This window comes from Myzus persicae, unplaced genomic scaffold (assembly GCF_001856785.1).
Source record: "Myzus persicae strain clone G006 unplaced genomic scaffold, MPER_G0061.0, whole genome shotgun sequence".
NCBI classification, from domain to species: Eukaryota; Metazoa; Arthropoda; class Insecta; order Hemiptera; family Aphididae; genus Myzus; species Myzus persicae.
In genome coordinates, this window is record NW_019103278.1 from 250143 (window position 1) to 267981 (window position 17839).

Here is a 17839-nt window from a genome sequence, read left to right on the forward strand (position 1 = left end):
GTCACGCATCACAGTACTTTTTTTTATAGTTTTTAGAAACATGAAAATAATTTTAGTAACAAAAATATAAGTAAATTTCAAACACGGTTACAACCGTTACCTACAATAAAAAACAATCAAAAAATGTAATGTATTTCGTTTTTATTTTTCATAATTTAACTATAAATCACAATACATAATATGTCATTAGATTTTATAAATAATACAAAATTAATACAAATATTTTGCAAATCAGATATAAGTGACTACGTATATATTTATAATAGGCTTCATATTTTTTCGAATGAGAACTTGATACTCTTTTTAACTATAAATTGTTGATGATTTTATTGAAGATATTCAATCATCAAAATGAAAATTCATATAAAATAGTATTAAACTTCATTCAAAGTAATAGATCTTTGATATTGATTTTACAACAAATACAAAATATAATAATATGTACTTAATATTTAGTCTAGTACTTTAAAATCGAATAAGTTTTATTATTTATATTTTATTTAAACCTATTATCGTAGGATATTATCCGTCGTACTCGTACATAATGTTTAATACTTCTGAAACTACTCGTTTGTATTTATATGTAAGTATATTTCAACATTAAAAAAAAACAATTAATCTGCTTATCATTTTACGAAAACACGTGGTTCTGTTTTAATAAAATAAGTTTGTATGCCACAGGAAACTCTTTAAATTACATACAAATGTAAAAATAATTAGAAAATATGGTCTTTAATCTTTAGTATAATTTTGAATTCTAAAATCCAGAGTTTGAAATATTTAATTATTATAAGTAAAACGAGTATGTACATCACCCATTTATATTACCTACCTGTATTAATATTAAATAATTAGTATTAATTATCATGTTTTGTATAAAAAATACTCATAAGTACTGTTGAATAATGTTGATTTATAATAATATATTGTATATAATCATTTCACCCTTTTAAACATCTTTATATTTGGACAGAGATCATAAATTATTTTTATGGGTATTTTGCAACTTGAAAAGTTATTTTATATTTCCCTGATTAATGTCATTACCATCACTAATTTATTTTATGTACATTTTTTTAAAATCACCGTTCACAAGTATTATAATTTAACAGTAATTAATATTTCAATGGTACAATTTTATATTGTTATTCATTCTTAAATATTTATTCCATATAGATTTTGTTTTTATTATGACTTATATTGTACTATCATTTGTACTCTCTTATTTCTATGAATAATAGCCTTGACTATGAAATGTTTTTTTTTAATGTTTTAAATACACATAGGTATAGAAGTATATATGCCCTTCTCCCGTTTGTTATCACTATTAGCTAAATCAGTAAACTAAAGCTATACGCGTATACGACCCTACATACTGAATTTTTAAACGGAGGTAAAGTATATGGCTATAAGTTGGGCCGTTATAGGGACCAAAGTAATCCTAGCTAGTTCAAGAAATAGAAAGAACTCGTAAATGTTAATTATGAAATTGATACTTTTTACTGTGAAAATGTTATCCATCGTATGTTTCAATTAATTCAATGATATTTTTACGTGCATTTTTATCGTAAATATATTAAATACGGAGAACCTTGATATTTTGTATAAAACACGTTGCCAAAAATAAATTTATTATTTTGATTCTATTTAACTAAGATTTGGTATCAACTGGTATTAAATAAATATTTAATAATAATGCAATTGATAATATTTAAAATACAATAATTTAGTAAGTATAGTTTTTTAGTTTTACATAGAACGCTAAGTATGAATACAAGTTTTGTTGATTGCAAAATTGAAAAGCCTTTATTTACATTTTATACTCAAAGCATTTCCTACTTTTAAAATGTTTCAACTTTAACAGATTATAAAATAAAATAATATATTTTATACCTATTCTGTGAGCATTATTGATAACATTTTTAACTTCAATAAGTATATTTATTTGTCAGATGTACTGACGTATAGAAAATAAAAAAAACATACTTAATAATAAAATGTTTTAAGCTTTATGTTAAAATTGTGTACCTACTTAAATTATAATAATTTTATATTCTAACTTTCAAATGTAGGCATGTAGCAAAAGTTAAATATTTGATTGACTTACTATTCTTCAATAAAAATTATTTAAACTATTTACAGTGTCGATAATCATAATTTGTTTTTCCATATTATGTTATTTCATTTGTTTATGAGAATATGTAGATTTTACTTTATTTATTCAATTTTAAACCATTTTCAAAACACTATTTATGTTTTCATAATATTGTTGCCGACACGCAGGTATGCATAATATTACTATAAACATATTTAAAAAAACTCAATACTAACATTAAAATAGTATTATGGTATTAGTAAATGTATTATTTTTTTTTAAATTCCAACATTGTGTACCCACACATTTTACGTGTAGTTAAGTAGGTATAGTAACAAAAACAGTGTGAAATGTGTAATAAACCGACATCAACCGCAGTGTAAGGAACACCTACTTGGTGCGTAGGTAATGAATTTCTGAGACGTGAGTGCAATCGGCAAAATAATATTCCATGAGTTGTGATTGTAAAATGTGTTTGTAATATTATATTATATGAGTATATTGAATTATTGTGTGTAATGGTTAAGTTTAAAATTCTCGATAGAGTGATAAACAGATCAAAGTATACATTTGAACGGTTTTTTTTCTGTTATCGGTGTTATATATTGATAGAAGACAGTGGGCAGTGGGCTCGCAGATGTCGGTACGATGATTCGTAGGCAAACTTGTTATAGGAACAGGAGGTTAAAGAAATATTCTACTCAAGTGCTATTTAAAAACACTCAGTGGCACTCTTAGGAGGACGGTTAAGCTGTATAACCAACTTAAACCCGAGTGTCGTTTACGATGTTTCTAAAGTGCGGCATAAAATATTGCCATTTGCCATTATACTATGTAACCACGTTGTGCGTGTCTTGTTGCAGGTGAAGTTTACGACGGACTGCCCTGCCCAGGGGAACCGAAACTACATACCGGTCAGCGACCTGTACGGCCGAAACTTCACTGACGCAAATGGCGAGTTCCAGCTGGAACTGTCCATCGGTCACGTGCGCACTGTGTACGACACGGAGTTCGGCGTGCCCACGTCGCTCACCTCCAGGCTGATGCACCACCACCACCAGATTCAAAACCACCACAACCCGGCGGCGGGAAACGCGCTCCAGCATCAGTACGGTACGGCGTCGCCCAGGGGGACCAAGTGCAAGCTGGAAACGTCGTACTTCACGTTCGGTGGATTCGACTGGAATCTAGCGCTGTACCCGCACGGCGTCAAAGACGTATCGTGTAAGTGTCCGTTTTTTTGTTATCTGTTTGTATATTTTATCACAACGATGGGCGATAGAAAATTATTAATAGGTATTCCGTGTGTCGTTTAATTCATGTCATGGATATCTCTTAATATCCACTGCGAATACCGAATGATTGTTAAACACACGATTTAAAATTTACCGTATTGGTAATCTCCCACTCATACTACTTGCGGGGCATTGTTTTTCCTTCCGGTTTCGTTTAGTTTTTGAAAAAAAAATAATAATTGCCACAGTTTGCATACGTCGTCCGAAAATGTTGATACTATAACCGCGCGAATGTCTATACGGAGCTGATATCCCAATGGGTTAATAGTAAAAAATAATAATTTACGTATCCTGTTTTATCGTGACCGATGCTCATTTACGTGTTATTCATTCGTACAATAATAATTGTAATATGTTAGAAGCAAATAGCAATCAGTACATGATTGAACTTAAACTATACGAACTGCAAGACAATAACTCTCTTGTATTAATATAGTGTTTATGTACACTCCACGCATGCATAATACAATCCCTTCGTTACAACAATAACATTACATTGTGTGGTTAAGCTCTATATGTATCTGCAGTTAAAACGCTTATATTATTATTTAACATTTGAATGCAATTAATTATTCGATTCGCTATGATTATCATAATTTACAACTATGCAATAGATAACTATTTCCTGCAGAACAAATTTAATACACGTATTCAAATGTAATATAAATGAATAAAGATCTATAAATACTTTCTTTGTATTCTTTGTTGAGATGTATGATAAGACGTGATTATTGAAAAATTGAGGAAGATTTAATAAAATTATTTTAATATGAGACCACTATTTGTGATGCCACTAAATTAAATAACACCCGGTATAATGAATAAAAGTGTCTATTTGGTCTGTATGAGAAATATAATAATGAAATCGGTAAATCAAACAAATAACCGTATTTTATCGTATCAATTCGTTGATCATCTAGCCTATAAATAGTTTATTATTGTTACAAATTAGAAAATATCATAAATCATCGCATTACAACAACGATTGTGCTCAAATCTCGATTAAAACCACGGTTTCTGAACTTTATTTAATGCATTAAATAATCTACTGATGGTATCAAAAAACGATTACTTAAAAAAAAAAATAAATGTAATTTTCAGTCGATAAAGAGAACTGCTTGAAGTTTTTGATGCACTCTTTGTATTCTTGATAGCGGTCACACACAAAAAAAAGAATACTATTATAAGAAGACCAATACGTTCCTCGCTTTTCTAAAAAATCTAAAATTCAAATCAAGTTTTGTATATTTATAGTTTAGATTTATTTATACTATATTTATATTCACTATCATTATGCAGTTGTATTAATATACAGCAGCGTCAACTGCTGATTTGATTGTAGGTACCTACTGATATAATATTATATTCATTTTTTTTCAAAGCTTAACATAATGAAAAAAAACTTTTGTTCATACAATGGTTTTTTTTAAAATAATAGAAAATATAAAATAATTCATGATATTTTTGTTTGTATTATGTAGAACATTTTGGTAATTTTTATTTTTTTTCGTCATATTCTGAACAAGCTTTTACTAAACCTATTCTTTCAAGTAATTTTATAAAAATGTGCATGTATTATAAACCATACCTATTTTTTAACATAACGACTACCAATTAATTTACTATTTTATATGTGATTTGTTATGGATATGATATAATATGTAAGTCATACACTTATACGTAATCATTCCATATTATGAGGAAATACTTCGATGAATGTAATAAAACTATAAAACATGTCCAAAATGTTATTTCTTTTCAAAATTACGAAGTTAAAAATGTTATTCAAGTGAATTGTGTTACTAGTATGGTAATAATTGTAAAGACATTACAATTATTACTATGTTACTTAATATTATTTTAAACATTGAATATTATTTTATTTAAAAATTAAATTAGCATTGTACATTTTAAAACTCAAACTCAGGTCCTAAGTAACAAAGCCTTAATGATATTGGTGCTATGCCATAAATAAGTTATATTAAATATTAATCCGATTTAGTTGAAGAATTTCGTTAGAGATTATCAAAAGTTCAAAATATTTAATATACCTGAAATAAAAATTGACGACCCTATTGAGATATTGAATTATTAACGACACGACGTTAGATTTGCATTTACAATTTATAATGAATGCGTAGTAGCAAAGTTTCTTCGTAGTACTATCCAAAATTAATTAAATATAATCATAACATTATTATAGTTATAATAACGCAAACATATTTATAAATGGAGAAGTATTTTTAAAATTAATAGGAATATTGCAAAATGAAAATATGGACCAGTGTTAATGAAACCTAAACTTTTTAATTCAAACTAAAAAATTGTGAAATTAATTATTGCATTAGAAAAATTATGTTGTGAATATTTTATTTTTAAGAGGGCGTTTCATCGGGAAAGATATTTAAGGTGTATAAAATACGATATAATATTATCATAGAATTTTTAAAGACAGAATCTTACAGGACACCGACAATGCTATTAAGGGTTGGGAACTTCGTATTGCTACTTATACGACCTTGGTGTAATGTATTAAAATTACGATTGGAATAGCTTGTTTCTGTTATACATTTTTTATTCTTACTCCTTATTCAGTTATTAATACAAATTGGTGACATGTATGTAATGTATAGTATCAATATTTTTCATTTGAGTATGATTGTGTACGGTTATAATTTATACCTACCAGTTAGATTCTAGTCATCTACCAATCTAAAATTAGTGTCTAGGTTGAAATTGCAGAGATGTCTAATTTTAATTTTTAAAAAAATGATATAGTATTTTTTTTAGGAGTGCCTTATCACACTATTTAGTTTATTAATTTTATTGCAAAGGTATAACATATCAGCTTTTAGATTTATTCACATCAGATAATTTTGAACCTTATAATTTGAATGTACTTAAAATTACATACATGCATACATATTACATACATACATATATACATACATAAATACATAATTATTGTATTATTTACATTATATGTTGTATTATTAAGTAATATTAACATTTAATTGATTTAATGATTGTCCTATAGGTACTTCGGTTGAAGGCCGTATGTCGGTATATTTAAACCGATGTACAGGATTCGACCATCAATGCCGTGTTCGGTACATGTTAATTTTGGGTGATGGAGAAAAACGTCTAGACTCTGGAATATTGGATGATGTATCCGATTCAGATGGAAAAAGCTATGGCTGGCACCCCAGATATAAGTTCTCTGAACTTGTTACAAAGGTTTGTACAATAAAATTGTTTATAACTCAATTATTTCTTACATAGTTAAATTTAGTTCAACTAATGACTGGCTTAAGTATAACTTTGTTTGAGCTAATTATTGTAGAGTTGTTGTATATTTAACAATTTATTAACCTTTATTACACTAATCTAAAATTATTTAAATAATATAATTTATAATATTTAATTTTATCTTTGACTTCTTTTTTTCGTCGTAATTAAAACAAATTCATTCCTTGATCACCAAAGCTAAGTTCAATAATAAAAACAAACACAACTCAGAATTTGTATTCATATAATAGCTTCGATGTGACAATTTTTTTTTTTAGTTTAAATAATTTGAATATGTAATAAATTAATGTTTACAAAAGTTTATCTACCTTTACAAAAGAAATAATCAGTAATAATAATTTACTAAAAATTGAGAATAACCTTTAAATATCCATAAAATATTAGAGGTGTACCTATATTTAAGGTGGAAGTATTGAAACTTGAGAAGAAATAATAATAAATGATGTACATAATAAGACGGGGATTCGAAGGTTATTTTCAGCAAACTAGTGTTTTCTTAAAATAAGTGCTTGTCGATATTTTTGGAGGATTTCAGACATATAATAATGAAAACAAAGATTGATAAAAAAGAACTACAGTAATCTTTGTATAGATGTACTTTGTATAGTGTACGAACTCAACCAGAGTTTATCATTGTAAATTTGTAACGTAGGAATCTTTAAACAGTAAAAAGTTATAATGTTACGCAACTAATAACGTTGGTATACAAATTGTGAGGATTATTGTAATATTTTTTACTAACATTGAGTGGTTTATTATTACATTTTAATGTCATACTTCTAAAATTCTTAAATACATGATACATACAAATGCACGAAAAGAATTTTAAGTAGGTACTTATTATTTTATGAATTTATCTTACTATATTATGGTATAGGTATTTGTATGTAGATATGTATATAAATATTAAATATATAATAACAACCCAAAATGTGTATAAAAGCTGGTTAAATTGTTAGAAGTTGTAGTAATTTATTTGTATACAAATCCTACAATAAACTATTATGCTGGATGCAGGTACACAATACGATTGTATTTTTTAATTTATATTATTTAAGTATTGTGATGACTGTTTTTTAAAAATTTAAAATTAAAAATTTTTTGATTAGACTTTTTACTTAATATAGTGAGCATAATAATAAATATATAATATACTTTTAAGTGTATATATGTATATATAAGTTTAATGCAGAATATTTTTTATTAATTCTAAAATATTATGTTAATTCAATAATTATTTCTGAATTTAAAATATATTATTACGAATAAATGCTACGGTATTCGAATTTCAATCACGTCCCACTAATTCAATTTCTTGAGTTTCACAAGTAAGCTAATATATATTTATCTTGATTGGACAAATATTATAAAATATATAAATCTATTAAAAGATTAACTATTAAGTTCTTTTCAAGGTACATACATATCATTCTTAATCTTTATTCATTAAATAATAAATACTCAACATTATTGAGGCAATTATAGTCCTATGTAATTATTATTTTTTCAATTATGTATTTATAACTCGATTTTGACAAATTCTTTTGACGCGGAAAAAAGTCGATTACGCCATACCAAAACTTTTCTATAGGTAGTTTTTTTTCTTATCTGAACTTACTATTTATGTTAGGAATTTTATATTCATATAGTAACGATTATACGTTGCAATAGTTGAATTACTCACCGATATTTAGCTTTACCTAGTTATGTCCTTGAAATAATAAGTAAATGTTAAAAATAGATTAGTGTTACGTGTACTAATTAGCGAGGTAATAATTACCTCCGATATCGTTAGTTATAGTTGTGTTTATATTATGTAATATCATGTTTAATACACATTATATTTTAATATTGTAATCTAAATGCACTAAGTCAATATTCTCATTAAAAACAGCCACTTGTTGGAACTCCCAACATTTTTTTTCCCCATACTTTTCTGTATCAACCAGTAATAAATAATAGTCATAGTTTATTTAATAACTTACTTTCTTACTACCTATTCATAATTTGGTAATAATTCAAATAGTTAATTTTAAAGTTAGGTATCCATCAAATTATAGGCTTTAAAATCACTAATCGATCAAAACTACGAAATGATTCTTCAGATGCATGCATAATTATATAGGTACATAATAAGTCGACTATTCTCTATTAAATCTATAATGTTGACATTTTGTCATTATAGATTCTTTTTAATTTTTTGAAACTTGAGATAATATTTTATTTTAACATGCTAAAAAATGGATGAAATATTTATTATTTGACATTGGACCATGGTCCATAATAAATTAACTTAACTTACGATTCCTTTATTTATATGACTGAGAATAAACAACAAAATCTTCTGTTACTTTAGTAAAGCTAACCGTTTATTACATACATGAAAATCAAGGCCAAAGAAGCTTTTATAGGTGTACCTTAAATAATCCCAACAGTCATGATTATGGACCCACCCGAGCTTATTGTGGTAAACCTGTCTACTATATACATCTTTCGAGATTTTAAAACCTCTATAATTTACTGTAAAAATAGGTCTATGTTTCAGAGAATTGCCCAGTTAAATAATTACAGAGAACGGAAGAACATCGGAAAATACATTTTGATTTATTTAACGGAATTATGCTTTAACACACCTTATAAATACTACAGTATCTAATAAGTAGTATTACGATAGTCAGATTGTATGTTCTATTTCAATTATGTTTAGTATGTTACATTTGCATGGCATTAACTTTTTATCAAACTTCAATAATATGTTTGTATGTTAGTTTTTCACTATAGTTACATTATTGAGCAAGGTATGGGTAGGTGTATAAAATATAATAATCTAAAAATTCTGTTAAACTCTCTTGAAAATTAAAATATCACACAAAACTAAAGTGCAAACTTAGATAATGTTTTCAAGTTTAAGTTTTATGATAGGTCAGTTCACGTAATATTAAAGCTAACTGCAAAAATCGGTTTTTCATACTTTCTTTATAATATTGACATATTGTAACTTGTAAGAACGTTAGACAGAGATAATTGATAATTTACCAAAGACCCTTGGAGTCTTCTTTATAATATAATTACAATATTGTCATTGTAATAAATTATGAGAATTTCATACTTATAATATAGTCTATCAAACTAATTTTGAACAGTAGTGTTTCACAGTTGAGATTACTGTTGTTACTCATAATATAACTGGAGTTGTCGTCTGAATAACACTTGAGGTAATGTTACACTGTAAAAATTGCAGTATTTCTTCTGTCATTACCAACTTCTTTAACAAATTAGACATACTTTATATTTTAGTTGTTAAGATCTTCAGAATCTGGGACAGTGCCAAACCATCTTAGACCTGTACACTTCAGGCGTTTCAATCCATCACTCACTAAGTACAAACAATTACACAATACATTCATACACACTAACATACGATACCACACATTAACACTCATTGGTTTTACACAGCGAACCCACTTCTTTGAGCTTGTCATTTGACGGTTACTTATACTCACTAACGTCTTCCTGTGTTAAGTACCACTAGGTGTATATTTCACATAGCACTATTTTTTTTATATACAGTCATAATATTGTATGATACATTAACCTACAAACCTGCTCAACGAAAAGCCATAGCCCGATGAAAATCAGTTCTCTTGATTCTCATGTAACAACCTGTCATAGTGGAACTGCTGGTATCGATTATCGACTAATAGGCAGAATCGGCGTGTTCTCTTACTAATAATGGGGATATAGTGATAATTTTTTTATTTTCTAAATCGGTTATTACATTTATTTTTAGGTATTAATTTAGGCTACATTTATATAAAGAAATACATTATTATATCCTGTACCGAATGACGAGAGTGTCTTGTTTTAAACCAGAAAAGTCCAGTCCAAAACTCTTAACAGGAATAAACCATTGATCAACAACATTTTCGATTTTAGTATGTGACAGCAGCAGCTGCTTTTATATCTAAACCGAATTAGATAAGTTGCAGTTGTCTTCGCAGGGTTTTAATTTATTCTTTCTATACATACAAACACGTTTTCTTCTAAAAATCTAAAAATGTCGAACTGTGTATTTTACACTTTGATATTTTGAGACATTCTACCCTGAACATGGATTTATTTCTTAAATTTTGTATGAATAAATATTTTTACTGATATAGGTTTCTTTGTAATTTTATCGCGTATAATCAAATACGGATTTCATATAAATTAAACTACAGTTAATGTATCACAGAATAAATTAAACAAATTACTATTCAAATGTTTTTAGTTTGCACTTGAAGACGTGGCAATCAACACTTGACATGAAAAAATATGTAGGCTTAACTTTATAAAGATTCAGTTTTTATTTTTTGTTAAATCTGAAAATTTGAAAAAAAAACATTTTATAGCTGTTTAGTTATTTTTAATTTTATCTGTTGCTACTAAGTCTGCATTATTATTGAAATATATAATTTTCAATATTTAAAAACCGTTGAGGCGTACTGTGTATCGTAATTAATAATAATTATGAACCAATTTATAAAAATGTATAAAAGTATTTATTATTTATCATGCCTTTGGCAAAATATATAAAAAGATCGATGAGGATACATTTTACTTGAAACTAATGGATTTCTAATAGAGGGATAAATATAATAAATATGTGTACTGAAAATAAAAATGATCTAGGAAAACCATGCAGGTGTATGGTATATATCATAGTCAAAACTGTATGATATATTTATATATGTATGATAATTATACAAATTAAATTAAAGTTAATTTTGTTCGTTTTTGCCCAATGCACAGTAAACAAATATAAAAGTGTTATTATATGTTAACGCACATCTTTATAACATGGTACCTTTTCCTATACAATCGTACCCCTGAGTAATAATGAACACTTATGGGAATTTAACTGTCATTAATTCTACATCGAAATAATAGCTCTCAGACAAAATTTATTGGTGGAATATCGTATACAATGTGTACATTTAAATTTTAAATCATGGTAAACTATATTATGTTTACCTGCTTACTTAAAATATATTGTATGTATTTTTGTACTGATTATAATTGAAACCATCATGATATTTAAATATAAAAGTTTTTATTCAATAGTGAAATCTTTTGTCATAATATTTAAGTATATTTGTACTATTTTAGGGCACGATTCGGGTACATCTAGAGATGTTATTGGCAAACACCCTGAGTGAAGTTATATCCAGCATAGTAATAACGGGTATCAATCAGCATGGGGTGTCGTCGGCAGCGTCCAGTGGCGTTGTGGCGTCGCCCACGAAAACGCAATGTTATGACCGGGACAAGCACGCGTGGTCCATAAGGAGCGATTGCCAATCAGAAACTGTCCGACTTCATATGGTCTACAAGGATATTCAAAACGTGCCCAGAAATCATCTCAGGTAATCAAACAGCATAATAAAATATTTAAATTTGTGTTATGTGAACCATGCAGGTTGTATATGCTTGTTCGTAATAAAATGTATAGTATATGAATCTAGAACTTGGTAAAATTTACTCTTTTCCACCTAGTGACTCAAGTATCATTGGTTTGGGGAATATAAAAAAAATTAAATAAAAAATGTGAGAGTAGAACACTACGAGGACAAATTAGTTAATAAATAAATATACATATATATTTGCAAAATCTTAACTAAGCAATTATTTTTTTACAATGTTGTAAATTGAATAAAAACATATCGTTACACAGAAAAAAATCAGTTGGTATCAAAAAAAAATAAAATGTCGAGTTCGTGATAGGTTTATGTATTGAGTGGTTTTATATACCTCTCCAATTTCACTAGGTATACACAAGCAAGCTTTCAACACAGTAATAAATAAAAAAAATTATAAAAATTGAAACTCAACAACTCGATAACCAACCAATATTCATAAATCGCATATCTTATATCATACTTTACAGCTTTCGGTAAAAACGTAACAATAGTAAAGTTGTAGTATAATATATTAAACTTCACATATAACCGAAAGGAACGTAATTAAAATCAGTATAATAATTATAGTCATTATAGTATGACATTTAGAAACTATAAAATTATGCAATTTGTATGTTATGACTTATAACACATCATAACACTTATATTTTTATGCTGTGAAATATGTCAAATAGTACGGTAATTTAACATTTATAAAATGTATATTTCTTATGTATAGTTTTAATGATTATGTCATAGTTTAAACAACAACACTATTTTTAAATTTTTTATTGTGATTTTTATTGACATTTATGTATTCCAAACAATAGTTTGAGAGTTAATTATAAGACTATAAAAATGATATTTGATACATGACATAATTTGAAATAATAATAATAAAGTGTTTAATGTCGTAAATTGTTTTTTAATTTAAAAAAAAAAGATTTAGTTAGGTGAAAAAAAGAAAAATGAAATGTAATAAAATAATTGCATTTATATTTCGATGAATGCTGTAATTATTAATTATATGGATATAAAAATACACATCTATATTATAGTTTAATATCGACTGGTCAATATTTTACGTATTTATGTATTGCACCTGTTGTTGTTTATACTAGTCTGATACGCGAGCATGCTTTGATTGTTATCATAATTTATGCATATATTACAAAATCATAATTCATAATAATATGATTATTTCGTTTTGGAGTTCAACTTGCTGTTATAATAATGTAAATTTTAATAAATCGATATTTTCATTTAACTTGAATCAAATATAAATTATTATTTCTATTATTCCCAGTTTAAAAAATCATAAAAACATACAAAATACATAAATATAGTAAGATTAGAAAAATTAAAAATATATTGTTAAAAATGTATAATATTGGTTCCATTACATAATGTTGACCGTTTTTTTTAATCTACAAGAAATACAATGAGTATAAGATACTTGAGGCTTATTTTAAAATAATACACAACTTTTTAAGAAATATAAATGAAATTTTTTTATATTCATTAAAATAGTCACATTATTTATTTTTCTCATTCCTTAAAGTAAATAATTGATAGTTAATATTATACTAATAAATAACGATTACATAAATGTTATAAATAACCTAATAAATTATTTTTGTTTTTATAATTAAATTTAATTATACCAAAACATTTGTTTTACATTATGTAAGTATTTAAAAGTACATATCAATTGAAATATATTTCTGTATACGGCATTATTGAGATTAAATAAAGAATTTCAAAGGAAATAAAAAGACACTTTAGAAGTAGCTTTACAGAAATAAAAACTATTGTCATATTTTGACTTATAAAGCGGCAATTTTAAATTATTGGTCATATTATTATAACATTTCAATTCTAACTTATTTCCTTATAAAGGACGCCCATCCCCCCTCTAAAAATATGAGAAATGTATTTAATTGAATATATAATTTTTATATAATTTATTGTTATCTTACCTAATTGCTGTCCACATTTCAAATGTTAATGTTAATTTGCAAAAGCAGTTTATTAAAGGGGCTCTACAGCCGCATGCGTTCTCTCTAACTTACAAACACATAACATAGTAAATTGTACTTTCTGAATAATATATTATTTTAACCTAAGTATGTTCGATATAAGACCGAATTGACAATTTTAAAACATAATAAATTTCTTAATAGTTAAAATATAAAAAAAACCTTATGGAGTTCTCGAGATAATATTCTTACTTCTAAATTTGACAATAGGTCAATTCGCTTTATTATTAATCAAAATAGTTTTAAATAGATAATTTGGAACATACAATTTGCCTTGTTGGACGGAGACAGCGCATGCCGGTGTAGTGTCTCCTTTACACGACACTATTGACAGTTTATTATTAAGGCTTATTTTAGTAGCTAACAAATTAAAAAGCTAAGAATATAAGAAAATCGTTCCTTTACATCAATGTAGCACTTTTGCCTATATGATACGCCGTATTAAGACTAAAAAAAAAAAAAAAATACGGAGAAGATATTAAGACCCGTGTAGAAAAGTCTTCTCGATTTGCATACCCTGCCACCCTGGTGCATGATAAAGATATTATATTATATTATTACTTAAAATGTATAGGAACTAGTAAAATAACAATTCAAATTTGACTTTGTCTTCTGAAAAATATATTAAATTTGTATGCATACTATAAATAAAACATTTTTAATTTAAAATATTTGGTACTTTTTAATACGAGTTTTTTTATTTAAAATCTTTAGTTACTATAGGTTATATTTACTTTTTTTGATTTCTACTTTCATTTTTTATAATGTTTTTAACTTTTGTAGTTATTTATTGATTTTTTCATCTTGTACACCATACATTTTTAGATGCATTTGTATTGGTCAGGGTTCAAAAATTAAATTGACAAGACAAAAAAAAAAAAAAAAATATATTTTACATATATAAAATAAGTTTACTCAGTAATTCGTAGGCAGATTGTAATAAAAGTTAAAAATATGTAAAGAATGCGTTATTTTGTTAGTATAAGTCACAATAATCATTACGAATCAATTTATTGGAGTGTTGTCAAAATAGTATAATAAAACTTTTTGACAATATATGCTTTACCTTCCGGCGTTCACATGACGTAGGTCTCGTCACTATTTTCTTAGAATTTGAAAAATACGTTTAATATTTGTGTACTATTCCTTCTGTGAATTCTTTAGAAACTATACCAACGCATAGTAACAAATATAGCACGATTAATAATAAAATACTATATATTATTTGAGTAATAAGAGATTTTGGATTTACTATAAAAATATCTCAACTCTTCATTTTTTACTGGAACTATTTTATACATAATTACTATTCAGTTTTTTTTTTCACACAACTCGAGATGAAATATATTAATATCTTGCATTCTTGCTTCATTCATCTCAGCGCAGAGTAGTAGAGTTCTGTAAAAACTAAAAATTATTATAAAATTATTCTGAAGAACACTACCTCTTATTATAAATATTTATTGGTTATTTTCATTATCTGTCACTCACCAATGGGGTGTAAAGGGTTAAGGGATGTGAGGATGGGGCAATCCTCTAAAGGGCTAGGCATAGCCAACCATATACCTATTCGCGTAAGGTATAACCCTGATACTATTGTAGTTAGGTTAAGTGGTTTATGTGTGAACCTAAATCTTGTTTGATTACGGAAAATTGGTTGGTAGTTAACGGAAAAGACGCAAAAAATAATATTATTATAAAAATGTATTAAAAATACCACTAAAATAATGTATTTTGAATGGTATGTTTTTTTTTAGGAGAATATTGAAATAACACAGTAATTGTGTTATGATACTTTGAAATTCGGTTTAGTCAAATAGTTGGTAGTTGCAAATAATATTATAAAGAAAATTGTTTTTTCTTTCAATTTTTAAATGTGTTTCGATAAAAGCTTATTATTTTAATTGAAATTTTCAAATAGTTTATGTATTAGGTAACTTTAAATATTGATTCCGTGAATATTAAATTAACTCAACAATATTAATGGAAAAATATATTTAAGTATTTAGTAGACATTTTGCATTTATATTGGGTTATAAACTTAAATATTGTTATAAGCTTATACTAAGATATTTTTGATTCCAACATTGTAAGTTACTGCTTAAAAGGTTTCACTGTGCATACCTATACTATATGCTATATTAAACTCATGAATTCTTCATTCGACCTGCTCTTTCAACTAACTTGCTGAGGCAGTTTCACTGTAAGAAATGGATAAATAATACTGATAAGTCATAATTTATATTTGTCTGCAAAGCACTATAATATGTTGTAACTTTTAATAGTGATAAACAAAAAATTATAGTAACCAAATAATTTCGTAAAAATAATTGAAACGAAATATATTTCATACGTGCTTGTTTGATTGAAAAAACTTGTATTAAAGCCAATTTCGTCAAGTTATATTTCAATCTACAATACAAGGAATTTCAAATTCTGTTGCTTCATAGCATATAGGTAATATGCCGTTAGTGATTTTTTTTATAGTGCATTGTTATTTAAACACCAACCTAATATTGTATTTCACTCTTATTTTCCTACGAAATATTGAATATGTATAGTTGAATCTTCAGGTAGTAATTATTAAGAACTTTAAGCTACATAATATATATATAATTGCGCTTTCTGAAGTTCTTACATTAGAAGTCCTCTTAACACCTCAGAACCTTACGTTAGTCGCAAGAAGAAGTTGTGCTAACTTACAGGTCAACTAAGGTGGTAAGGAAAGTTTGCACTGTGCACTCATATGTTTTTATGATAGTCACTTGAAGTACAATATAATAGTATGCTATAATAATATACAACGGTAAAGTATAATAATATATAAGATTTATCATAAGCTGAATATTGCAAATAATTAATCACCGGATTATATATGTTTTCTTGTTCTCAAACAATATATCAACACTAGGAAATTAGATAGAATAATATAGTATACTCATATATTATTATGCCTGTATGCGATAGTCTGATCGATTGTATAATATGCTGAGTTTGACGCCACTAGAAATAGAGTGCTTGCACACGATGTAATTGGCAAATTAAACGTAGTACCACACTCATAAACTAAACTTACAGTGGTTCCAGTAAACTCAACTGAAAGGCAGTATATAATCTCTCTGAGCGAACTTTTGTCATTATTGGTCGTTAGACATACGTTTTTCAAGCACTAACAGTTTATGTTTGTGATATTAACTGTGTATAAGCACTTGCATTAATCTGAACTCTAAAAAACCACCATCAAAACTTTATGGTACATTCAAAAATAGGAAATTTCAAATAATATATTTGTTATAAAATATGAGTACACACTTATTTTAATGTTTTAAGTCTAAATAACGATTCGAAAATATCAATATCAATAAACTTTAACGGTCGTGATGTTTGAATTTAAATGTAGAACAATATTAATCACCAATCTCTGATGTAAAATAATATAAATTTCATAGCATACATGAATATTTTTACAAAACCATCATCAAAATACGTATTTACTAGAACATTTACTTCAGAGTTGTATCAAAATGAAATCCTCTTTTCCAACAGTCAATACACATATTCTATGTATTATACGCGTATACTGATTATCTAAATAAAAAAAGCCAAGTGGTAGTTCCATATTTTCTAATTAAATAACTAGGTGAACAATTTACAAGTTAAATA

General features: G+C 26.5%; 1 protein-coding gene across 1 annotated transcript in view; it reads left to right on the forward strand.

Moving 5' to 3' along the window:
- The window catches only part of LOC111034158, a 59025-nt gene that overhangs the window by 25722 nt on the left and 15464 nt on the right, over nt 1–17839 (forward strand). The window contains exons 4-6 of the mRNA XM_022315231.1: nt 2959–3319; nt 6428–6627; nt 11848–12104. Coding sequence (XP_022170923.1) covers nt 2959–3319; nt 6428–6627; nt 11848–12104 — 818 coding nt within the window. The remainder of the gene's footprint in view (nt 1–2958; nt 3320–6427; nt 6628–11847; nt 12105–17839) is intronic.